This window comes from Bos indicus, chromosome 11, assembly GCF_029378745.1.
Source record: "Bos indicus isolate NIAB-ARS_2022 breed Sahiwal x Tharparkar chromosome 11, NIAB-ARS_B.indTharparkar_mat_pri_1.0, whole genome shotgun sequence".
Lineage (NCBI taxonomy): Eukaryota > Metazoa > Chordata > Mammalia > Artiodactyla > Bovidae > Bos > Bos indicus.
This window is the reverse complement of record NC_091770.1, coordinates 67,946,114-67,973,226: the sequence shown is the minus strand read 5'-3', so window position 1 is coordinate 67,973,226 and position 27,113 is coordinate 67,946,114. Positions and strand designations below refer to the sequence as shown.

Sequence of the window (27,113 nt, the reverse complement as noted above, 5' to 3'; positions counted from 1 at the left end):
AGAAATAGAGGGAAACAACAGAATGGGAAAGACTAGGGATCTCTTCAAGAAAATTAGAGATACCAAGGGAACATTTCATGCAAAGGTGGGCACAATAAAGGACAGAAATGGTATGGACCTAACAGAAGCAGAAGATATTAAGAAGAGGTAGCAAGAATACACAGAACTGTACAAAAAAGATCTTCACGACCAAGATAATCACGAGGGTATGATCACTCATCTAGAGCCAGACATCCTGGAATGTGAAGTCAAGTGGGCCTTAGAAAGCATCACTACAAACAAAGCTAGTGGAGGTGATGGAATTCCAGTTGAGCTGTTTGAAATCCTGAAAGATGATGCTGTGAAAGTGCTGCAGTCAATATGCCAGCAAATTTGGAAAACTCGGCAGTGGCCACAGGACTGGAAAAGGTCAGTTTTCATTTCAATCCCAAAGAAAGGCAATGCCAAAGAGTGCTCAAACTACCTACCACACAATTGCACTCATGTCACATGCTAGTAAAGTAATGCTCAAAATTCTCCAAGCCAGGCTTCAGCAATACATGAACCGTGAACTTCCCAGATGTTCAAGCTGGTTTTAGAAAAGGCAGAGGAACCAGAGATCAAGTTGCCAACATCCACTGGATCATGGAAAAAGCAAGAGAGTTCCAGAAAAACATCTATTTCTGATTTATTGACTATGCCAAAGCCTTTGACTGTGTGGATCACAATAAACTGTGGAAAATTCTGAGAGAGATGGGAATACCACCTGACCTGCCTCTTGAGAAACCTGTGTGCAGATCAGGAAGCAACAGTTATAACTGGACATGGAACAACAGACTGGTTCGAAAAGGAAAAGGAGTACGTCAAGGCTGTATATTATCACCCTGCTTATTTAACTTCTATGCAGAGTACATCATGAGAAATGCTGGGCTGGAAGAAGCACAAGCTGGAATCAAGATTGCTGGGAGAAATATCAATCAGATATGCAGATGACACCACCCTTATGGCAGAAAGTGAAGAGGACCTAAAAAGCCTCTTGATGAAAGTGAAAGTGGAGAGTGAAACAGTTGGCTTAAAGCTCAACATGCAGAAAATGAAGATCATGGCATCTAGTCCCATCACTTCATGGCAAATAGATGGGGCAACAGTGTCAGACTTTATTTTTGGGGGCTCCAAAATCACTGCATATAGTGATTGCAGCCATGAAATTAAAAGACGCTCCTTGGAAGGAAAGTTATGACCAACCTAGATAGCATATTGAAATGCAGAGACATTACTTTGCCAACAAAGGTCTGTCTAATCAAGGCTATGGTTTTTCCAGTGGTCATGTATGGATGTGAGAGTTGGACTGTGAAGAAAGCTGAGCGCCACAGAATTGATGGCTTTTGAACTGTGGTGTTGGAGAAGACTCTTGAGAGTCCCTTGGACTGCAAGGAGATCCAACCAGTCCATTCTAAAGGAGATCAGTCCTGGGTGTTCTTTGGAAGGACTGATGCTAAAGCTGAAACTCCAATACTTTGGCCACCTCATGAGAAAGAGTTGACTTACTGGAAAAGACTGATGCTGGGAGGGATTGGGGGCAGGAGGAGAAGGGGACGACAGAGGATGAGATGGCTGGATGGCATCACCGACTCGATGGACGTGAGTCTCAGTGAACTCTGGGAGTTGGTGAGGGACAGGGAGGCCTGGTGTGCTGCGATTCATGGGGTCGCAAAGAATTGGACACGACTGAGTGGCTGAACTGAACTGAACTGAACCACGTGTGAGCTTGGGGTCGCAGAGTCCGACACGACTGGGCAACTGAACACCAACCATGTGCTAGGGTCACGCCCTGCTCAGGCTTTCCAAGAGAGGAGGACCTCGAATGTGGAGCTTTGCTAAGCCCTTGGGTTTTTGTATATGTGCGTTTTATTTTTTAATACATTTTTAAAATTGAAGGATAATTTTTACAGAATTTTGTTGTTTTCTGCCAAATATCAACATGAGTCAACCATCGGTATACATATGTCCCTTCTCAGCCCTTGGATTTGTTAAGCAGCCCCTTTCGCCGGCTCTTAACTGATTACAGCAAGTCATTCCCAGGACTCTTTTTCTTCTCTCCCAGCGGCAGTGGGATGTCTGAATAGGCTCCATACCGGGTCTGTCAAGGTTTAAAGTGCCTGCTGGAGGTCCAAGCAAAACTTACAGGTATCTGAGCAAAAATTAAAGTTGTATACCAGCAGTATGCAGCCATTGCTATGGACCCTGGGCAGTCAGCTTTCATTCTCTGATTACCTTCTGCTAGTTTTTAAATGAAATGTTTATGACAGTTAAAGTTGCTCCATTGTGACTCTTTGCGACCCCATGGACTATACAGTCCATGGAATTCTCCAGGCCAGAATACTAGAGCAGGTATCCTTTCCCTTCTCCAGTGGATGTTCCTAACCCAGGGATCAAACCCAGGTCTCCAGCATTGCAGGCGAAGTCTTTACCGGCTGAGCCACAGGGAAGCCCTTATAATGACAGTGTTTATAATGAAATACCATAAATGGAAGACTTAAAATGAATTAATTACTTTAATATGATAAATACCTATGGACCCATAGGTCCATGTAACTTAAATTTTAGTAAAAACTTCAGTATATTATACTAGCTTTGATTTATTCAAGTAGAACAATACAGATAGGCAGAAACTCCCTTTCCTCTACACTATCCTCAGAATGGTTAGATTACTATTCCCATGGATGTTTTTATGTGTACCCATAGCAATATATTTTCTTTTGCATGTTTAGACATGTAATTTAATGGAATCATTCATACCTATCATTCTGCACCTTTCTTCTCTCTCAAAATTATACTTTTGAGACTTAATCAATTGACCAATCTCTAGTTAATTTTCACTACTCATTGTATGACTAACCCAAAATTTCTTTATCTTTTCCTTCACTGAGGGATTTAAGTTGGTTCTACTTTAAAGCACATAAGAGCAGCAGTGAATACCATGTGCAGAGATTCACTAAATAGATCCCCAGAAGTGAATTTGCTGGGAGCTTTATATAACTTTATTATCTATTGCCAAATTGCTCTCTGAAATGATTGCATTAGTTTATACTCCCATCAGTGGTATATGTAACTTAGGCTCCCAGTGTACTCAGAAATATGAACTGAGAGAGGCTGGCTGAGGTAGCTTAGAAAGGAAATGGGGAAGGGAGGAGCAGATCCCCTGCTGCACCTCCAGAATCCCTTTTGTCAGCACAAAAGGATACACATGGAACAGTTGTGGGCCACTATAAGACAGCAAGTGTAGGATCATCTTAGATCCTGTCTAGAAGGACTGGGTGGCATGACAGACTTTAGCACAGAGCCTGAGTTTCTAGGGGCTGCAAAAGGAGAACTGCATTTGCTCTGCCAAAGGAACCAAAGATGAGTAGTTTATTGATGATGGAGTTGTACAGGAATTCAGGATTGTTTTTAAGAATTAGCTTTAAACATCTGATAGCATCACACAGCATTGATCATCTACCATCACAGCTGCTGCTGCTAAGTCACTTCAGTTGTGTCCGACTCTGTGCGACCCCATAGACAGCAGCCCACCAGGCTCCCCCGTCCCTGGGATTCTCCAGGCAAGAACACTGGAGTGGGCTGCCATTTCCTTCTCCAATGCATGAAAGTGAAAAAATAAAGTGAAGTCGCTCAATCATGTCCATCACAGCACTAGTAGGTAAAAAGTTTCCTGTTCCCATTTACTCTCCTCCTTCCTGCTAGGTTGGGAAGGGGAGGTCTAGAAGGAAGCCAAGGTGAAAAAAGAAGCCCACCAGATCACTGTCTCCAAATGCCAGCTCTCTGCTGGCAATAAACCAGAGATGAACAAGGGGAGAAGCCTCAACTGTAAATGAAGTTTGGAATTTTAACTGAAAACATTAATTACTGAAATGACATTATTTTATGACCTGCACAGTAGGACTTTTTAAAACCTAAGAATGACCAGAAAAGTCACAACCCTATCCTCTATCTAGAATTTTCATCTAAAGACAGGAGAAGAACTAGACTCAATGAATAAATGTAAATGGATAGTGGGAGAAAAAAACTAAGTTGCTTCCTAAGCATATTACAAAGTCGTGCTTGTTCAACTTAACAATCATTCCCTCCAGGGTGGCTTTACCACCTCTCTAGAAAGCTTCCCATCAACATATACAATTTGTTTTAAAATTCTGGCTAAGTCATATATTGGGTTGGCCAAAAGTCCATTCAAGTATTTCTGTAACACCTTATGGGAAAACCTGAATGAACTCTTTTGGTCAACCAATGTAATTTAAAGATAAAATCACCAAAAATTTGGAGTGCTTCCAAAGCTAAATAAAGACCTGGAGATTGCATGCTCTGCTAGGTAGGTATTGAAGCAGCAGTACTACTTCCTATAATTAACTGCAGTGACTAAATATTCATGTAAATAGCTTTCATCAATAGTCAAGCACATGCAGTAGGCAAGAAGAAACAAATCCCTATTCTTCACCCATCAAAATGCAATAAATGTTACAGAATGAACAAAAAATACAAATGTTCTTATTTAATATGAATGTTCTACTTAGTAGAACTGAGAGCATCACTCATTTTCAGAGATAAATTAAATATACTATTTTTTATCATTAAGTAGAGTTTGGTATATGTGAACATTAGTTTTACAGCTGTAAGGGTAAATATGTTATTTTTCTTAATGCTGTACTTTCTAATAGAAATTGAGTGACATAAATCCTTCAAAAAGATCTCACTTCAGAATCCAGGATGAAAAAACTCACAAGCAGAAAAGTCAAACAGAGAAAGCATATACCTAATTTGAAAGACACCATATTTTATTGGAATTATTTTTCTGTGTTGTATGCAAACTGAACTTTTAAATTAAATCCAAGTACACCTTTACAATAATTCTAGAGTTGAAAGCCACAGTGCAAGTGTAAATCAACAAATGCAAGTATTCAAATCAACACAATTAAAAATGATTTAAAAAATTATTTTTAGCACAAAAATGTAAATTCAGAGCACTACACCATCACCAGAATATGTAGTTTGACATTTAATTTTTTCACATTCATCTTCAAGCTGGCTTAAGACCATTATTATTATTATATTAACCCTAATATTGTGGAATGTTCAGCATTTATGTTTGGTAGTCAGACATATATGATCTGTATAACCACAGAGTTGAATTTGTTCAGACAAGTCAGTAAATTTGTTATACTTCAACCTGGAGAGTCTACCTGACCTTAATGTAAGATGTGATGGAGGGAGTCTCCAATGCTGAACTTAGTACTAAGATCAACTAGCACTTTATATGAAAACCTAAACAAGCAAAAGCAGATGTGTAGATGCTTTCAAACAATGATTATGTAAAATATCAAACTGGTTAGCTATTCTTACTAACTAGACGATGACAATTTCAAATCAAGAAATTACTAGCCACTCTTAATAATAGAATGAGGGAATAAAAGAGATTTTAGAACAGTCTCCCACTTCAATAGTTTTCTCCAAAAAGAAAATATGAAATAATGTAATATATCCCAATTTCTGTGAAACACAAACAGGAAGAGATCTGTTGAAAACATGGAGCACATTCTTATTTCTAATCTGAAATCTCCTTTTAGGTTTTATGAGCTTTGAAATGCAAGTACAGCTTTAAAGCATCATAGTGGGTAATTATAGATGAATAATAATACAGGCTATATCCTAGGAGGCATCTGTAGGCGTTTTAATTGGAAATAAGCATTCTGAGATAATGCTAATAGCAGTGTAGAAAATTAAGTTAAAAAGAATTCAAAGTGTAGGGAATCTTCCTGGGCTTTCTGGATTTTAATCATCTCCTCCACAGAGAATGAGCAGCACCTTCCTGTAGTCTCCGGATGTGTCACCCTGGTGGAGGTGGGTGGCGAGGGGGAGAAGAAAAGCAGAGTTACAGTCAGAGAAACAGGCTTCAAAATAGAATATACAGCTCAAAGTCACCTAGGTTAACTTTTCCAGTCTTGCCTGGATTTTTCTAGGAGAGGTTTTTTAATGATATTTGTTATTTTTTATTACAAAAAGAACACTTGTTCAATGTAGAAAATAGACATAAAAGAATATAAAAATGATCCATAATTCCAACATCTAGAGATTACTATGCCTAACATTTTAGTTTTTGTATATCCTTCCTTTTTTCTCTGCATATAGATTCCTACATGATGAGATTGTAGTATTCATCTGTATTCTGTTTTTTTTACTTAGTATTGCTAATTTCCCACTATTAAATATTCCTCCACAACATCATTCCTTAATGGTTACAGAGTATTCCATTTTACATAGGTAAGATAATTTATTTGATCTCCCCCCATTGGATATTTATGTTGTTTCCAATTTTTCACTATTTAAAACACTGCTGTAATAAACAGACATTTTTGTGCATTTTCTTAATAATTTATTCAGAATAAATTTTCATAAAATGGGAATTGCCAGATTAATGATCACGTATTTTCCTTTAATATGGTTTGCAAAATAGCCTTCTAGAAAGGAGAAATAATTTTTACGTAGAATTTTTCATGGTCTAAATAATAGATCAGTTTTTGTTAGTGCTTCATGGGTGACTAGAAAAGATGGGATTGGATTCAAAGTTTAATGTATATTATTCAAACCTTAACACACCCTTGTTGATACTTTGCCTCATTGATCTGTCAAAAGATAAGGATGTGTTACACGTATCCAGCCAAAGTATCCCCATCAACATCTTCTTCTGAAGTCTCAAGTTTCTTATTTGTATATTTGAATGCAATACTGTTTGGCACCTAAAGTTTCATGGTAGTTTAATCTTGGTTGTAATGTGTAGCTTTCATCAATATACAGTGGTCCACTTTTTCTCTGTTTAATGCTTTTCCCCCTTAAATTCTTTTTTTTTTCTGGGCATGCCGCACAACACGAGGGATCCCAACTAGGGACTGAGCTCATGCTCCTTGCATCAGGAGCCCAGGGTCTCAGCCACTGGACTGCCAGGGAAGTCCTGAATTCTTTTTACTTATAGTATAACCCCTGCTTTCCTTTCATTTGTCTAATGTTCTTTTCCCTGGCTTTTTTTTTTTAAAGCTTCTCACATATCACTGTATTTCAGTTCTTTATAAACAGTATACAGTAGGATTTTGTATTTTTACCTAATCTGGGAGTTTATTAATTATCATAATTTATGTTTTTAACCTCATTTCTGTCTTTTTTCTATTATTTACATATTTTCTATTTCTATCCTGCTCCTTTTGGCAATTGTTATTGAATGGGCCACGTAGTCTTTATTTTTAGACTTTCCAGTGTTGTATGATATGAGTGTGTGTAAGTACATATATTTGCATATTTATACATATAAAAACACATAATGTAAATATATTTGTTGAGCTGTTTCCCCAAGTCAGTATTTTTTACCCCATCATTTTAGGGTCTGTGTAGTATTCCACTGTATAGACTTTCCATAAGTTGAGTCATCCCCTATTGGTTAATAAAAATGAAAATAATATGTAATAAACTCTGTAACCACTAAGCAAGAATTTCCTGTTCCCCTCTTTCTCCAGCCCCTTATAACCTCTAGTGTACTTGCTGTCACTATGAATTTACCTAGTCTAAATATTTCATGTAAGTAGAATCATATACAGTATTTGTCCTTTTATGTCTGGTTTATTTCACTTAGCATGTTTCCAGAGCTCATCCATGTGTCAGAACCTTCATTCATTTTATGTATGTATCTACCACACTGTAAACATTCATCTATTAATGGACCCTTGGGTTGTTTTTACTTTTTGGTTACCATGAATAATGTTTACATTGGTGTACAAGCTTGTTTTCATTTCTTTTGAGTATATATGCCTGGAGGTGGAACTGCTGGGTCATGCGGTAATTCTATGTCTAATTACTTGAGGAAGTACCAAAGTCTTTTCCACAGTGGCTGCACCATGTTACATTCACTCCAGCAATACACAAGGTTCCAATGTGTCCACCAACATTTGTTATTTTTCATTTTTGTTTTAATTATAACCATGGTAGTAGGTATGAAGATATTCAAACCCTCTGTGATTTTTTAATTGGACTGTCTGTCTCTTTGTTATTGTGTTGTAGGAGTTCTTTATATATTCTGGATAGTAAACTCTTATTAGATATGATTTGTAAATATTTTCTCCCACTCTGTGCATTAGTGTACCTTTATCTTATTATTTCCCCTAAAGAAATTCTTAAAAAAAAAAAAAAAGAAATTCTTAAACATTAACAATAGCTAAATAAGAGGCATAGTTTATTTTTTAAGCATTTATTGCCAAGTTGCCTCCTAGGAAAGTTAGACTAGTTTACAGTGCCTCCGTAATAGATGGTGAGTTTTCCCGAAGCCTTTCTCAATGCTGGCTATGATCTCTTTAAACTTTGTTAAGGTATTCAGTGAAAAATGATGATCCATTCTTATTTGTAATCTATCATTAGTGAAATTAAACATTGTCCAATTTAGTGTCCATTTTGTGTTTCATCTATCATAGAGCTCATGTTTTCTTTTTGTCCAGGTTTTCCTTTTGGATTTTTTTTCCTTTTCTTAGTAATTTGTACAAACTCTTCAGATAGGGATATTAACCCTATATTATATGTTACAAATATTTGCCCATAGCTTCATGTACGGTCATCCTTGAATCTTAAAATTGTTTTACTTACAGCTAGCTATATTTCAGCACTGCAAAATAAAATGACCTCACAGATTGTACAGAAGTAGAAACAAGTTTCTGAATGCCTTGTAGACATAGTTAGAAACTTTGCAGTTCAAATCACCCAGTAGCTACACCTCTCCAAGCTATGAGTAGGATTCAGAATATTTAATTCACAGATCAAATCCTGACTTGACATTTACTGTGCTGGCAACACCAGCTTCTAGGGACATGAGTCTTGGTTTCATATTTCATATTCCTTCTGGTTTCCTCAAAGGCAAAATCCCAGTAATGAGGGGTTTTGAGAAATGTCAATCATTTCTCATTACTCCCCACGCCATGTTAGGATGAGATGTCTGGTGCCAGGTAAAGAACAGCAATCCAGGATAACCATCATGTTTTCACTTATTTTCAGCAGACCTCAGCTGGCCCAGGATGAGGTTCTGGATGACTGATTCAGTAGCTTACCTTTTACTGTAAGCAGGTAGAAATGGAAATTGTGCTCTTAAGACCATTCATTAAAATATAATCTTTCTCTGTCTGGGATCCACATGAAATAATTACTATATTTAGAAGGCAAGTATTTTCAGCTTCTAACCAGGCAGAAAGGTTCACATCCATGTGAAAGGAGAGAGACTGGAAATATTTGAGAGTACCGTCTTTAAAGGGAAAGATATCTGACAAGAAGGAGATGATAGGAAGTGTCTAAATACCTAGGTCAGAACCTGCTCCTTTCATCAGCATCTTCCCTGACTCCCACGACCCACCTTGATGAAGGAGTATAGAGACTTTCCATAGAGTCTCTTGAAGTTTGCCCGGATGTCCAACATGTCAATCTCCGCTCGAGAAACCATCACTCTGATAAGGGTGTCGTCATCGGTGCCCAAGCCCTAGGGAAGAAACCAGATCCCTGCATAGAGAGCTGAGCTGGTTTTCGGATAGGGCCCTTTGTTAGTCTATCAAGGCAAGACTATGTATTAGTCTTCCATTGACGTCCTTTGGACTACAACCTTAGGGGCCCGTGGAATGTCACTCTTCTTCACAGAGCTCAAGGCTTTCTCCAGCTTATCTTTTCAACCCTCCGTGTGCCGACCAGAGGAGACCACCCTCTGCCCTTCTAGAGACATACCCTGTGTTCTCCAGCCCGCCTGCCTCACCTACAGTGATCCACCCACCATGTCATCTTTCCCTTCACAGCTTCACCATCCTTCCTACCATGTAAAATCCTCTGATGTAAAACTTCCTTTAAGGCTCTGCTTAAATATACCAGTTCCTTATAAATTCGTTTTCGATCCTCACCCCCAAAGAAATTTTTTTTTTTAAATACCCTTTCCTTTGTGTCCCTATATTTGGATCCTCAGTGATGTCTTACATTCTGTTTTGTTCTTATGGTGTTTTGCACATACCTGCCTTCCTGTCAAGGCTAAAAGTTCTCTGAGAACAAGGACAGATTTTGATCTCTCTTGCCCCTCAGCAAGAGTGCTTGCACAGAGTACCATTCATGGTTAGGAGTTGGGGCTCTGAAGCCGGTCTGCCAGGGTTGGCATTCCTGCTCCATTAGGACCCTGAGCAAATTGCTTAGCCTCTTTATGCCCCAGTTTTCTCATCTATAAAGTGGAAGTTGGTAATGGTACCTGCCCCACAGAGCTGTTGTGGGGATAAAATTGTACATATAAAGCATTAGGAAGAGTGATCACACATTACGTAAGTACTTAATACATATTATCTAGCATTATTATTAGCAAGCACTCAGTGAAGTATTTGAAGAATTGAACTGAATAGCTCAAGCTGATTTTGGCTACTTTGTGTAGCCAAAATCAGACACCAACAATGAGGCCATTTACCTTCATGGATTTATAAAGCCTTTCAGCAAAATATGCAGATTTGTTCCTCATGCACTTTACTGTCAAGAGAATAAAAAAAAATGAAAAATTTACAGATAAAATCTATGAGAAAAAAGTGACAGTTGTTCTCATTGTTTCTACAAGGTCTGAAATAGTATCTCTTGATTGTTTTGTTGGAAAAATGTAGCCAACAATGTTTTATGAGCATAGCATATGCTAAATGCATTTTCATAGGTGGAAAGTACCCTCAATTTATTGTCAAGTTCCTGAAGAAATACTTAATAAAGGCCATTAAAGCAAAGGCACCAAAAAGTTTCAAACAGATTATTGCTATCTGTACCATATGAAAGTTATTAGTTCTAACCATTCACAGACTTGCAAGAAGCAGCTAGTACAGGATTAACCTTTCCATGTATTGAGATATAAAGGCACAAAGGATATAAAAATATATAAGGCCACATGGTACAATAACAATCAGGCTGTATATAGTATTTCTCACTTAAAATTCTGGCTTGCACATCACGAGTGCTTTAAAAAAATTTTTATCCCTGAAAAAAAAATGTCTACAACCCATGATGACAAATTGAGAACAAGGAGGAAAGTCGGTAAACATTTGTTTCTCCACTCCCCATTTCCTACCAGCTTACCTATGGCCAGCAGAGCATCTTCAAAGCTGCCAGATGTTTCAGATTTAATACTCTGTTCAATATCCTTTTGTGCTATCCTTTTGTATTCATCAAACACTACAAACAATTATAAAAAATTAAAAAAAAGAATAGAGGAAACTAAAATGTTTACTAGAAAGAGCATTTTTAACTACACTTTACTGGTTATTCTCTGGCATTTTTCAAGAGGAAACTAGTTAGCAACGTGGGCGAGAACCAGGGTGCCTACAACAAGTGGAATGGGCCAGAGGAGATGTGGAAGGAATGTCATGAATCTTGGAAGACATAAGCCAAGTCATTTCCCTTCTGTGGGACTCTGTTTTCACCAAATAAAGTGGAGATTTATGAGTGGAGTGTATCTGGAGAGACACTCTTTTCTCATTGTTTCTTTAATAAGCAGAATGTGTCTCTTCTTTAATTTTTGCCTTGGCAATCACCTGTATATTCATCTTCCTTTCAGCTCATCAAAACTAGAGTAATTCCTATTTACATCAATACATGGAAGCACCTAAATGTTCATCAACAAGTAAATGGATAAAGATGTGATATATATAAATACACACACACACACACACACACATATACACACAATAGACTATTACTCAGCCATCAAAAAGAATGAAATAATGCCATCTGCAGCAATATGGATGGCATAGAGATTATCATACTAAGTGAAGTCAGAGAAAAACAAATATTATATGATATCACTTATCAGTGGAATCTAAAAAAAAGATACAAATAAACTTATTTACATAACAGATGCAGATTCAAAGATATGGAAAACAAACTTATGGTTACCAAAAGGAAAATGCAGGGGAGGGAAAAATTAGGAGTCTTGGATTAGCAGATAAAAATTACTATATATAAAATAGATAAACAACAATATTCTACTGTAGAGCAGAGGGAACTATATTTGGTATCTTGTAATAACCTATAAAGGAAAAGAATCTGAAGAAGAATATATATACATGTACACATACACATAACTGAATCACTGCTGCATAGTGGAAAATAACACAACATTGTAAATCAACTATATATTTTTAGATTAGAGCAAGTCAACCTTTTCTAAACTTAGTCACATTTGATAATATCTGGTTGCATCTTTTAATAGACTTTAACATAACTAAAAATTCTCTCCTTTCTTAAATATTTTTAAATGTTAAGGGTCTTGCCATGTGGCTTAGTGGTAAAGAATCCAACTACCAATGCATGAGAGGTGGGTTTGATCCCTGAGTAGGGAAGATTCCTTGGAGGAGGAAATGGCAACCCACTCCAGTATTCTTGCCAGGGAAATCCCATGGACAGAGGCGCCTGGTGGACTGCAGTCCATGGGGTTGCAAAGAGCCAGACACAACCGAGCAACTAAGCACACACACACACTTTAAAATGTTATATACATATTTTCCTCTCTTGCTGCCTCCCCTGGAGCCTACTTAGAGTGTGTATCTGTTTTATCTTCTTACCACTGCTTTCTTTGGAACGTTATCCCACAACCCCATCAGTGATTCTCACAGGACTGTCAGACCAGGGACACTCCTTTCACTAACATATACCATAAGCTCTAACAACTGAGTGAGCAGTTCATTCAACTAGGACCAGTCAGCCTTACTCTCCTGGAAATTTTTTGACTGAGCAGACCATGAGGATGGCTAAAAGCACAGTAATTTTTAACCTCGGAGAATGTAAGCATCACCTGGGAAACCCGTTAAACTGCTTGGGTGTCACTCTCAGAAATTCTAAATCAGCCTATCTGAAGTAGGGGTTTAAGAATCAGCATTTTAATTTTATTTTTACTTTTTTTTTGGCTGTACTGGGTTTTGATTGCTTCACTTGGGCTTTCTCTAGTTGGAGTGAGTGGGAGTTATTCTCTAGTTGCAGGGCTCAGACTTCTCACTGCGGTGGCTTTTCTTGTTGCGAGAAGCACAGGATCTAGGGCATGCCAGCTCAGTAGTTGTGGCACACGGGCTTAGTTGCTCTACGGTATGTGGAATCTTCCCAGACCAGAGATGGAATCCATGTCCCCTGCATTGGTAGGCAGATTCTTGGACCAAGAAATCCAAGAATCAGCATTTTTAATGAAAACCTGATTTTTGAAAACTCTGCCTTAGAAATGAATCCATGACTCCCTTCTACTGAGATTTCCCAGAACTGCCTTGATTTCTAGAGCTGTTCAGCTCTCTTCAGTACAGTGAACTGCTAGCATTTTCCATGTCCTTTTTATCCCATTCTATATTGTCTCCTCTTTTCCTATGTAATTATTTAGTGTGTATCACTTGGAATTAAAAAATCCAATTGACACATTTTCTAAGCCTCAGTTTTCTCTACTCTAAAATGGGGAAAAGAAGAGAAGCAAAAGGCAAAGGAGAAAAGGAAAGATATATCCATCTGAATGCAGAGTTCCAAAGAACAGCAAGGAGAGATAAGAAAGCCTTCCTCAGTGATCAATGCAAAGAAATAGAGGAAAAGAATACAATGGGAAAGACTAGAGATCTCTTCAAGAAAATTAGAGATACCAATGGAACATTTCTTGCAAAGATAGGCACCAATAAAGGACAGAAATGGTATGGACCTAACAGAAGCAGAAGATATTAAGAGGAGGTGGCAAAGAATACACAGAACTATACAAAAAAGATCTTCACAACCCAGATAACCATGATGGTGTGATCAATCACCTAGAGCCAAACATCCTGGAATGCAAAATCAAGTGGGCCTTAGGAAGCATCACTCTGAACAAAGCTAGCGGAGGTGATGGAATTCCAGTTAAGCTATTTCAAATCCTAAAAGATGATGCTGTGAAAGTGTTACACTCAATATGCCAGCAAATTTGGAAAACTTAGTAGTGGCCACAGGACTGGAAAAGGTCAGTTTTCATTCCAATCCCAAAGAAAGGCAATGCCAAAGAATGCTCAAACTACCACACGATTGCACTCATCTCACATGCTAGCTTCCCTTGTGGCTCAGCTGGTAAAGAATCTACCTGCGATGCGGGAGACCTGGGTTCGATCATCCCTGGGTTGGGAAGATCCCCTGGAGAAGGAAAAGGCTACCCACTCCAGTATTCTGGCCTAGAGGATTACATGAACTGCATAGTCCATGGGGTCCCAAAGAGTCGGACACGACTGAGTGACTTTCATTTTTTCTTCCACATGCTAGCAAAGTAATGCTCAAAATTCTCCAAGCCAGGCTTCAACAGTACGTGAACAGTGAACTTCCAGATGTTCAAGCTGGATTTAGAAAAGGCAGAGAAACCAGAGATCAACTTGCCAACATCTGTTGGGTCATCGAAAAAGCAAAAGAATTCCAGAAAAACATCTATTTCTGCTTTATTGACTATACCAAAGCCTTTGACTGTGTGGATCACAATGAACTGTGGAAAATTTTGAAAGAGATGGGAATACCAGATCACCTGACCTGCCTCTTGAGAAATTTGTATGCAGGTCAGGAAGCAACAGAACTGGACATGGAACAACAGACTGGTTCCAAATAGGGAAAGGAATACATCAAGGCCATATATTGTCACCCTGCTTATTTAACTCATATGCAGAGTACATCATGAGAAACGTTGGGCTGGAGGAAGCACAAGCTGGAATCGAGATTGCCAGGAGAAATATCAATCACCTCAGATATGCAGATGACACTACCCTTATGGCAGAAAGCGAAGAAGGACTAAAGAGCCTCTTGATGAAAGTGAAAGAGGAGAGTGAAAAAGTTGGCTTAAAGCTCAACATTCAGAAAACTAAGATCATGGGAAATAGATGGGGAAGCAGTGGAAACAGTGACAGCTTTTATTTTGGGGGGCTCCAAAATCATTGCAGATGGTGACTGCAGCCATGAAATTAAAAGACGCTTACTCTTTGGAAGGAAAGTTATGACCAACCTAGACAGCATATTAAAAATCAGAGACAAAACTTTGCCAACAAAAACCCCATGGACTATGCAGTTCATGTAATTCTCTAGGCTATGGTTTTTCCAGTGGTCATGTATGGATGTGAGAGTTGGACTATAAAGAAAGCTGAGTGCCGAAGAATTGATGCTTTTGAACTGTGGTGTTGGAGAATACTCTTGAGAGTCCCTTGGACTGCAAGGAGATTCAACCAGCCCATCCTAAGGGAAATCAGCCCTGAATATTTATTGGAAAAACTGATGCTGAAGCTGAAACGCCAATACTTTGGCCACCTGATGCGAAGAACTGACTCATTGGAGAAGACCCTGATGCTGGGAAAGACTGAAGGCGGGAGGAGAAGGGGACAGTGGAGGATGGCATCATCGACTCAGTGGATGTGCGTTTGAGTAAACTCTGGGAGTTGCTGATGGACAGGGAGGCCTGGCATGTTGCAGTCCACGGGGTTGCAAAGAGTTGGACATGCTGAGCGACTGAATGGAACTGAAAATGGGGAAAATAATGTCTGCTTTCATTGTTATGTTGCAGCAAACAATACTCATAATATACTAAGCACTGCACCTGGAAGATAGAGAATTAACAAAATTTTAGTTATTATGAATCCTCACTATTGTTGGTTGGTAAGAAAACTATGATGTTTTCTTTGTTCAAATAATGCTTAAAAGATTTTCTTCCAGTGACTTACAAGCACAAGTTACACCACTGACTTGTGCCTAGAAGTGAAAATTGTTAAAAATATATTAATATTTGTATTAAATCCACTTCTGAGGACATGCAGTTCCTGAAAAGTATCACCAGGGGGATATGTGCTTTATTAATACTCAGGCAAGGGAAGGCAAAAAAATAGGGAGCTGAATCAGAAGTTGGTGCATCTGATGATGCTTGCGTGCTCAGTCGTGTCTGACTCTTTGCAACCCCATGGACTGTGGCATGCTTGGCTCCTCTGTCCGTGAAGATTCACCAGGCAAGAATACCGGAGTGGGTTGTCATTCCCTTTTCCAGAGCATCTTCCTGACCCAAGAATTGAACCTGGGTGTCCTACCTTGGCGGGTGGATTCTTTCTGAGCCACCTGGGAAGCCCTGCATCTGATGATAGTTCATGACATTTAATAACTGGAATAATCACTTACTGTCAGTGTGGAATACCTGAAATAATTGCAACTTTCAAATATATTGTAATTTTCAATTATTTAAAGCTTTCAATTTAGCAAACTCATTCGCCTCAAATTTCTTACCAGTTTTGTAAACTGTGAGTGATTATAAGGGCATGATGAGTTTATAAAATTAGGATATAGCATAAAGACCTAGAGAGCTTATATAAAAGATGAAATATCTTACTAAACCTTTATCACTGTTTACAGGAAGAAAATAAACCAGACAACAAATATTCTACAACTGTATAGTGCCTTTTCCCCAAAGAACTCAAAAGTACATTACAAAGACTAGTACTATCAGAAGCAAAACAGAAACTTTACACACAGGAAACAAAATTTGAAATTATCCACTTGTCATCTTTTGCAACATACCCCCTAAAGAAATGACTTCTATTAGCTTTTACAACTTGGATGTCAAATAGGAATAAATGTCAACCAGTATTTCTATTTTAATACTTGCTGATGTACTAAAGATTTTGTCTTATATAATTAAATTTAAATAGAGCTACTTTAGAAAAAAAGATTGACTATGGAAGTGAGTTTCCTACAAACTGGAATGCCAAACTTCTATGAACATATCTGCTAATTACTCATAATTAATCTTCCAGCAATTGACTCTCACGCATATCATTGCACTCAACAATTTCCAAGCTAAGACATTTAAGACAGTTCAGTATAATTAGGTCTTTGCACCAAGTGAAGGAAAAAAGTTTATCAGTTACAGGTAATATCATTTTCACTATCTTTCAAATAGTTTCTTTAGAAAAAAAAAAGCAAGTGCCTTACCATGCAACAGATGATTTCGATTGCGAGAACAGAGAACAGTTAGAAATTTCACCTCATCTGTCCCCCATTTCTTCTCTCCAGCCTCATACAGGTCCTGAAGCCAAACAAAGCACGAGTTTAAAACACAACAGAGAAGGTGCCAGAACATCTGTAAATATTTCCAGAACTTCAAAGAGTGGGAGTTGGCTTATTTTCCTCGTGACGGGGGTAGAAGTGGTGTTGGCAGTGAGTGGAAATGACTCAGGATTTTTCCTTAGGTATAAGACTAATGGAACTCTATATCTCCCGGAGAGTCAGAGCAAACATGCAGACTTCGGTTTAAGACCCAAAAGGAATGCTCAGACTCAGGCTGTTCCATATGGTAGCCACTAACCACATGTGGCTATTTGAATTTTAATTAACTACAGAAAATTTAAAATTCAACCCCCCGGCCATACTAGCCACGTGTCAAGTGCTCAGTGGTCAAATGTGGCTAGTGGCTACCCATACTAGACACAGACAGTGTAGAACATTTTCAACATTAAAGAAAGTTCTACTGGACACCACCACTCTAGAATGACCCGTGATTTACTTCTCTCTAGTGGCACGTGGCTTCTCTCCCCACTGTTCATTTATAACCAGCAGCTGGCTTGTTAAATTTCTCAAAATACCCTTCACGGATACATTTTGTCGCTCCTTGGGCTTACCTCCATCTACTCAGCTGTTTCTTCACCTTCCTCTCTGCTGCCACATGATTAAAGAGTCAGTTCTCAGTTCAGTCAGTTCTCATAAAAAACCATGGAATTTTATCATTTTACAATTGATTTACAATGTTGTGTTAATTTCAGGTGTTTAGCAAAATGAATAAGTTATACATATATACACTCTTTTCTAGATTCTTTTTCCCATACAGAGGACTGTGGAATTTTAAAGCTGGGAGGGCACAAAAGGTTTATCTAATTCAGTGTTTTTCAAATTTGGTTCTCAGCAGGCTTGTGACTGCTTCAATCAATACAGTGGCAGTGACACTGATTTCTGAGGCTAGGTCATAAAAGTCAGGCAGCTTTGGTTCTCACGGAATGCTGGCTTTCTATGTGGTCCCTCTTGAAAGGCAGCCGTCATGCTCTGGGAAGCCCACGCCACCGGAAGAGGCCACAGGTAGGAGACCTTTTCGAAGCCTGAGGTGAGCCCCGGTTCATAGCCCAGACGCCAGACACAAGTGATGGAGACTCCTGCCCCCAGCCATTTGAGCCACCTCTAGCTGTTCAAGTCTTCCCAGCTAAGACCTCTGACATTTTAAGTTTGAGGTGGTTCATTATACAGCAATTGTAACTGGAACATGTGGCAAACATGGAACTTTCCATCTGTCACAGAATGATACTTTTGTAAAATACCAGAAAAACTAACTTGAAAAGGGTAAAGTTTTAGTTATGGGTAGAAAATGGTATCTTAATGCACCCCACTCCAGTACTCTTGCCTGGAAAATCCCATGGATGGTGGAGCCTGGTGGGCTGCAGTCCATTGGGTCGCTAGAGTCGGACACGACTGAGCGACTTCACTTTCACTTTTCACTTTCTTGCATTGGAGAAGGAAATGGCAACCCACTCCAGTGTTCTTGCCTGGAGAACCCCAGGGATGGGGGAGCCTGGTGGGCTGCCGTCTATGGGGTGGCACAGAGTCGGACACGACTGAAGTGACTTAGCAGTAGCAGTGAGGTTGGTCATTTTTTGGTGTATTTGCCATTTCTACTTTTCTTTCTTTTTTTTTTTGAGTTGTCTGCTAATGTCCAATGTCTTTTTTTTTTAAAAAAGAAATGGGGCATTCTTATTCAGAACAAATATGAGTAAGTTTCAATAACAGTATTGAAACTGTAGTTTACTTATATATTTTCATATTAAGCTTACTATACATAGGGTGAAATTTCTCCCCATTCTATCATTTGATTTTTAATTTTGTTTGTAGTATTGTTTGGTAAAACAATTCTTTCTTTTTAAAATTTAGCCAAACTACCAATCCTTTTCCTTTATGGTTTCTATCTTAAAAGAAAATGCATACAAAATCCTTTCCCAGTCCCACATTTAAAAAATAATATTTAACTATTTTATACTACTTTTATGGCTTACTTTATTTATGCTAAAAACTTCAATCTATTTGGAATTTATTATGCTGTCAGGTGAAAGTCAGGATCTAACTTTATTGTTTCCCAAATGGTCACCCAATTTTTCCACAACTCCACTGAGTAACCTGTGCTTTCTTCACTGACTGGAAATGCATATATTCTGTATGTATTTCTGTATATTCTCACATAGGCTTGGTTCTGCTCTTAGACTTTCTAATTATCCCATTGACTTCTCCCTATCTTACACCAGGACCACGTGCTTTAATTCATTTGTGCATTTATTATACATTTAACTATATATTAGGGCAAGTCTGTCCATACCCTTCTTGTTGACATTCTAATCTCCACTGTCTTTCCTCTGTAGTCCTCATCGTATGTGATTGTCTTCTTTTTCCTGAAAATTGGAGGTATTTCCAGCATTGCCTTCGACAACAATGACTGTTTTGTGCAATGTCAGTTCTGATCGGTGCCGCTTCTAGTAAACGTGTACTCTGTCTTTCCTTGTTTCCTTTTAGAATGTTTATTTATTTTTGGCTGCATCAGGTCTTAGTTGTGACACACGGGCTCTAGAGCACAAAGGTCAACAGTCGCAGTGCTCGGGCTTAGCTGCCCCTGGGCATGAGGGATTTTAGTTTCCCACCAGGGACTGAACCCGAGTCCCCTGCATTGGAAGGCAGATTCTTAACCACTGGACCACCAGGGAAGTCTCCTTTCCTTGTTTCTAAGAACACTTCCCCTCCACTCATCTAGCCTTCTCTTTATCCCTTCTTGTTTTCATGCGGCTCCATTTTCAGCTCTTTTATTTTCTCATTGCATCTTTTTTTTTTTTTTTTAAAAGCTCTTGTTTAGTTAATTAAAATCTGTCATTCTCTTACATATGTCAGGATCCAGAGCGATCTGAAATCTGTCTCTTCCTTAAAGTGAGCCCCTGTTTGCCTCCCTTTGGGCCCCAGTTTCTTCACGGGCCATATAGTATTTGAGTTGAGATTAGTGGATATTCATGATCTTTGATCTTGAAATGATAAGCAGTTTATCCAGACCTGGTTTTCTCCACAGAACATGGTGCAATGGATTCTTCTTTGAGCTCCTCACTTTTCATCTGGATGAATTTCAATCAGGAGGACTTGCTGCAAATCCAGTGGAGGTGGCTGAGACACAGCCCAAGTCTTCCCTGAGGAGTCTCCCCATTTGCAGGAAGCCACTCTGTCTATTTCCACTGGGGGCAGTGTGTGTGTGTGTATGTGTGTGTGTGTGTGTGTGAACCTCTTTTCTGGGGAAGGAATAACTCCTGCATCCTTGGCCCAGCTTTGCTGCCCATCTGGCACGGTTTCCAGTTTTGATGCAGATTTCTCTCTATTTTTGTATTTCCTGGTTTGTTTTTCAAAGGGAATCAAATATGTGCCATATTCTAACAAAAGCTCTGAAGGGCATTTTCAATGTGCTTTTAGTACATTATGCATTTATTTTTCAAGTAGGAATTCTGAACACTACCTGTTATTTCCTTGAGTGCAGTTTTCATCTCAAGAACTGATAAAATTGGACGTTTAGCTTCTCTATATTTAAAATTTTCTACCTTTGATAATAAATTACTACCTAATTTCACCTGTCCTGGTAAGTCTTTTCATCACAAACTCATTTACTTGCCCCAAAATCCAGTTCTGTAATACCCAAATGTCCCTTTGCTGATGTACCTTAAAGAACAAAGGCTGATCAGATTTTCCTCCTGTTTTATTTTGGAAGAAGAGTGGAAACCTTGGAGAGTGGTTCTTAAATTCCCTGTTTCGTTGTAAGACTTGGAGGACACAGAAAAATGAGTTCTGGTCCTTCCAACTTCCCCCAGCCCATATTTGTTGTTAAGCACCTTTTCACCTGGTCACTTCCAAGGAGAACTATGCTCCTTGAAGAACTCCCAAGTATTTGTTGAACTGCATGGTTTGTTGTGTTTTTTAAAAATTACGTATAATTGACATAACATTATGTTAGTTTCAGGTATAGAACATAAGAATTTTATATTTGTATACATTGTAAAATGACCCCCACAATGAGTCTAGTTACCATCTAGTACCATATATAATTACAAAGTATTTTTTCTTATGATAAGGACTCTTAAGATCTATTCTCTTTGGAACTTTCAAGTATGCAATATAGCATTATTGTTTTTTTAACACAATTTTGTTTATTTACTTTTGGCAGCACCGTGCAGCATGCAGGATCTTGGCTCCCCGACCAGGGATCAAACTTGTGCCTGCTGCAGTGAAAGCAGAGTCTTAACCACTGGACCGCCAGGGAAGCCCCCAGTATTATTACCTGTAGTTGCCATGCTGTACATTACACCCTCATGACTTCTTTATTTCATAACAGAGCCTGTACTTTTTGGCCTCCTTCACCCATTTTGCCCACCTCCACCCCTGCCTCTGGCAACCACCAGTCTGTTCTCTGTATCTATAAGCTTGATTTTTCCTTGGTTGTTGCTTAACTTCACATACAAGTGAGATTATATAGTATTTGTCTTTTTCTTTCTGGCTTATTTCAGGTAGCATATAGCTCTCTAGATCCATCCACATTTTTGCACATGGTAAGATTTCATTCTTTTTATGAGTAGAGAGCATTCTCCTACTGTACATATACACAATCATTTATTTCATTCATCTACTGAGGGGTTCTTAGATTGTTTCTATTTCTTGGCTATTGTAAATAATACTCCTATGAATAAGGTGGTACATATGTCTTTTTGAGTCAGTGTTTTCATTTTTGAGGGGCAGATAGAAGAAGTGAAATTGCTGGATCATGAAGTAGTTCTATTTTTATTTTGTTTGAGGAAACTCCATACTGTTTTCCATAGTGGCTGCACCAATTTACATTCCCACCAACAGTGAACAAAGGTTGCCTTTTCTTCACATCCTTGCCAACACTTGCTGTTTGTTGTCTTTTTGATGACAGCCATTCTGACAGGAGTGAGGTGATATCTCATTGTGGTTTTGACTTGCATTTCCCTGATGACTAGTGATGTTGAGCATCATTTCATGTGTCTGTTGGACATCTGGATGTCTTTGGAAAAATGTCTATTCAGATCTTCTGCCCATTTTAAAACTGCATTGTTTGGTTACTTCTATTAAGTTGTACAGATTCTTTTTATGTTTTAGATATTAACTTTTTATCAGATATATGATTTGCAAATATTTTCTCTCATTGAATAGGTAGCCTTTTCATTTTGTTGACGGTTTCTTTTGCTGTGCAGAAGCTTTTTAGTTTGATACAGTCCTACTTGTTTATTTTTACTTTTGTTGCTTTAGCTTTCAGCGTCAGATTAAAAAAATCATTGCTGAGACCCATGTAAGGCAGCTTATCACCTATGTTTTCTTCTAGGAACTTTACGGTTTCAGGTTTTACTTCGAAGTCATTAATTCATTTTGAGTGAATTGCTGTGTACGGAGTAAGGTAGTCAGTTCTGGTTCATTCTTTCGCTTAGGGCTATTCAGTTTTCCCAACAAAATTTATTGAAGAGACTACCTTTGCCTGTTGTATATTCTTGGCTCCTTTTTCATAAGTTAATTGACCATACATGTGTAGGTTTATTTCTCAGATTTCTTTTCTATTCCATTGATCTGTATGTCTGTTTTAATGCCAATACCATACTCTTTTGATTACTGTAGCTTTGTAATATGAATTGCATGGTTTTAAAAAATCATACAGATCTAGAGTCAAAGAGCCCAATTCCATCAGTTATGTAATCTTATACAAGTTATTTAAATCTGAGAATCAGTCTCCTAGTCTATAAAACAGAAGTAATATCTACTTTATGCTGTTGCTGCTGCTGCTAAGTCACCTCAGTCGTGTCCGACTCTGTGTGACCCCATAGACGGCAGCCCACCAGGCTGCCCCATCCCTGGGATTCTCCAGGCAAGACCACTGGAGTGGGTTGCCACTTCCTTCTCCAATGCATGAAAGTGAAAAGCGAAAGTGAAGCCGCTCAGTCGTGTCCAACTTAGTGGCCCCATGGACTGTAGCCTACCAGGCTCCTCCGTCCATGGAATTTTCCAGGCAAGAGTACTGGAGTGGGGTGCCATTGCCTTCTCCACCTACTTCATAGATTTATTATAAGGAAAAAAATGTAAAGTAGTTAGCACAATGCCTAGCACCTGGCAAGCCCACAAAAAAAGTGACAATGGATATAATGTTTCAGGAATAAATTGCTCACTAACTCTTCATTTAAATTCAGGATTCAGGATAAGAAAGCTGTGGTACATATAGACAATGGAATATTACTTAGCCATTAAAAAGAATTCATTTGAATCAGTTCTAATGAGGTGGATGAAACTGGAGCCTATTATACAGAATGAAGTCAGAAAGAAAAACACCAATATATATAAACAAACGCATATATGTGGAATTTAGAAAGATGGTAATGATGCCCCTATATGCAAGACAGCAAAAGAGACACAGATGTAAAGAACAGTCTTTTGGACTCTGTGAGAGAAGGCGAGGGTGGGATGATTTGAGAGAATAGCATTGAAACATGTATATTATCATATGTGAAACAGATCGCCAGTCCAGGTTCGATGCATGAGACAGGGTGCTCAGGGCTGGTGCACTGGGATGACCCTGAGGGATGGGATGGGGAGGGAGGTGGGAGAGGGATTCAGGATGGGGAACACATGTACACCCATGGCTGATTCATGTCAATGTACAATATTGTAAAGTAATTAGCCGCCAATTAAAATAAATAAATTAACTTAAAAAACTAAATTCAGGATTCACCTGGGCTATGGAGGTTCCTTCCAGCATGCCCCCAAATGTTCTCCTAGAGGTAGCTGAAATTCACATAAGCATCTGAGAGTTTCAATACCTTCTCCTTCCTCAAAGCTTCTGGATTGAAGTCAATTTCCTATATCTCCTTATGGGATGGGACTCCCTGAGTCATCAGAACTCTTAGGACTCATATATTCCTTTCACTTCTAGTGAAAGCAAAAGGTTCTTTCCCATATAATTCTGAGTGATTCACTGTCATTCAGTCATTAAATTGTGTCTGACTCTTTGCGACCCCATGAAGTGTAGCATGTCAGGCTCATCTCTTCTCTACTATCTCCTGGAGTTTGCTCAACTTGAGGTCCATTGAGTCAGTGATGTGATCTAACCATCTCATCCTCTGCCCCTCATCCTGAATGGGACAAATCTCTCTCAGAGGTCATACAGTGATTAACAAAGTCTAGATCCAGATTGCCTAGGTTCAAATCCCGGTTCTGTCATTTATTATGTATGGGAACTTGAGCAAGATATTGACTTCTCTGAGCCTCAGTTTCCTTGTCCATAACATGGGAATAGCAATACTTAGTTCATAGGGTTATTGTAAGGATTCAGTGACATACTTCATATAGTTTTGAACAGTGTTCAGCCCCTGGTAAGGACAAAACCAGGTCCTTACTAGGTTTTATTAGTTATTATTTTTAGTGTTATCTGGTCACAGTAAAAATACCATTAGTTGGTTTCAGGGCAGGCATCAGCGGGCTGGATACCAGGGAAGCAACTGCCTCTTAGAGTTTGGTTATTAGTTTTACCCATTTTACATAGGTTGTATTAAATGTTCTCTTTGGGGAAGTAAAAAGGTGAGGTCAACAAAGCATAGGCAGGTCCCTTTATCTCCTAGTGATTCAGAAGACACTCCGTGATTCTGTGGGGGCAGCCACACCATGGTCCCAATGTTAGAAAATCTGGAACCCAGGGATGCTTATATACTGATGCCCCAAGCCAGCCCCAAGCCCCAGGTATCTCTGCAAGAAACTTCTGCTATTAAAGGCACCTGTGGGAATCTTTTTTCATAACAAATTCCAGCCTGGCCAATATTCATTGAAATATAAGAAGATGTCCACCAACTTGGCCTGTCTTATTGTCAAAAGAGAAGAAAGAAGCTGCAGTTCTACTAACCTGGGCATCCTGTCTCATGAGAGCATCATCCAGATAATTGCTTTCATCCCTGCCTCCCTGAGGATGAGAAAAACAAACCACAGAGATTGAGAGAGGATCCAAGAAGATTTGGGTGCTCTGGTAAGATAGAATGTCTGGGAACCCAAGGACAGGGTAATTAGACAGAAGGGCCATGAGTGTAGCTTAGGGAGAAAGGGCAGATGTCTTCAAATGTGTTTGCGTTACTCCCACGGCTCTGATCTGATCAGAGGGCAAGCCTGGTATGGCTCCCTGATGCTGTGTGGGTGTCTCTGACAGCTGAAGGAGCAGGAGGACAAATATGGCCTGGTGAGAGCTCCTTCCAGGACCATACCCCTCTTTTTCCTCCTCTTCCTCCATTCCCATGTCTTCCCAGCCAGCTGACTTAAATTTCCCTAACTGGCAACTTTATGCTGATCAACTATGCCACATAGGCTGGGAAAAGAGGAGAATCAAGAGACTCTGGGGCCAACAGTAGGGGCCTGAGGAGCACCCGAAAGTGCCTTGTCCCTCACCAACACCAGGAGGGCGGGACTGAAGGATAGAGGAATGCCAAAGTGTGGCAAAATGGGCTATTTTATCTGGTTTGTAACATTATTTTATCACTAGGCTATTCCAATATGCTACAATCTAGGCATGGCTCTGCAGTGATAAATCTGGGAGGAAAAGAAAAAATGGGTAGGAAGGAAGAAAAGCAGGCTGGCTGGGACTTCCCTGGTGGTCCACTGGTTAAGAATCTGCATTCCAAAGCAGGGGACTCAGGTTCAATCCCTGGTTGGGGAACTAACATCCCACATGCTGCGAAGCAACTAAGCCCAAGTGCCACAACTACTGAGCTTGTGTGCTCTAGGCCCCGTGCCACACCTAGGGAAGCCCGCACACTGCAACCAGAGAAAGACAGCATGCCACAACAAAGAGCTCCACACCACAAAGAAGACCCAGCACAGCCAAAATAAAAAAATAAAATAAAAGGAAGAGAAAAGCAGGCTGGCATTATTAAGTAAACATCAGAGACATAGCAAGGTGGGAGTTGGAGATGCTTTCCAGGCTTCTGCCTTGGTTGTTGGAAAAACAGAAACAACAGTAATAGAAAAAGATGAGGGAGGAAGAAGAGCTGGTTTGGAGGCAAAATGAGTTCAAGCATAGTTTAGGAGGGCTCAGTGGACAGAGGTGATGGCAGAATATCCACAAGGAAACAGGGAAAAGGCAGTGAGAAATGAGTCTCACACTCTGGAAGGAGGGCAGGCCTAAAGATAAAATTGTGAAGTTGTGTGAAATGCTTGTAAATCCATCTCTCTTTTCTGGCATCCCTGCCCCCACACTGGCCCAAACCTGCTTTCTTCACAATATCTTGAATACCAAGGTAACCTCCTGCCTGGGCTCCCATCCTCTGGTTCAATTCATCGGACACACTGCTATAACATTACTCTTCTAAGAAGTTCCAATCACATCACTCGACTGCTCCAAAACCTTCAGAGGCTCCCCACAGCTCTCCAGAAAAAAGCACAAACTCTCCCCAACATGGGACCCTGGTTCATTTTCTCACCTGGCTCCTAGAATTACTAGTCCAGTGGCTCAGCCAACTGTTCCCTGAACCCGCTCCGTGTTTCCTGATGCCTTGTCTTGTCCTCACTGTTCTTTCTGCCTGGAACGTACCCCCACACATCTGTGCCTCTTGAAATTCCAGCAACCCTCCTAGTCCTCTCTCAACCAGCACCTCGGCCATGAAGCCTTTTCTTTACTTTGGCAACCAAAATCTCTCCTTGAACCTTTCTTCTACTCTGTGCCTCTTTTTTGGCACATACTTTCATGCTTTTATTTTAGCAAGACATGGGCCTGCTAGATCCCCTTCTGACAATATAAATTCTTAAAGCCCAAGACTGCCTTTTAACCACATTCCTAACTTTCAATGCGCTGAGTAATGATTGTATGGCATATATTAAGTGCTTGTATGTATAAATGAGAAAAAATGGGGATGCATGACTAGCTAGAGTCTTTAAAGGAGAGAATATAAAACAACAGAAAGGCTTCAGAAAAACACAGGGAAAAATTCCCATTTGGGAGGTTGAAAGGTTGAGAA

The 27,113-nt window shown here is 39.4% G+C and overlaps 1 protein-coding gene across 2 annotated transcripts in view; it reads right to left on the bottom strand.

Moving 5' to 3' along the window:
- Positions 1 to 4,787: 4,787 nt before the first annotated feature.
- ANXA4 (annexin A4) overlaps positions 4,788 to 27,113 on the bottom strand; it is a 74,881-nt gene continuing 52,555 nt past the window's right edge. For both annotated transcript variants that reach the window (XM_019970451.2, XM_070798919.1), the window contains exons 8-13: positions 25,016 to 25,072; positions 16,996 to 17,089; positions 11,134 to 11,229; positions 10,487 to 10,545; positions 9,410 to 9,532; positions 4,788 to 5,862 (exon numbers count right to left, since the gene is read on the bottom strand). In XM_019970451.2, the coding sequence (XP_019826010.1) occupies positions 5,803 to 5,862; positions 9,410 to 9,532; positions 10,487 to 10,545; positions 11,134 to 11,229; positions 16,996 to 17,089; positions 25,016 to 25,072 (489 nt within the window). In that variant the 3' untranslated portion in view covers positions 4,788 to 5,802. The remainder of the gene's footprint in view (positions 5,863 to 9,409; positions 9,533 to 10,486; positions 10,546 to 11,133; positions 11,230 to 16,995; positions 17,090 to 25,015; positions 25,073 to 27,113) is intronic.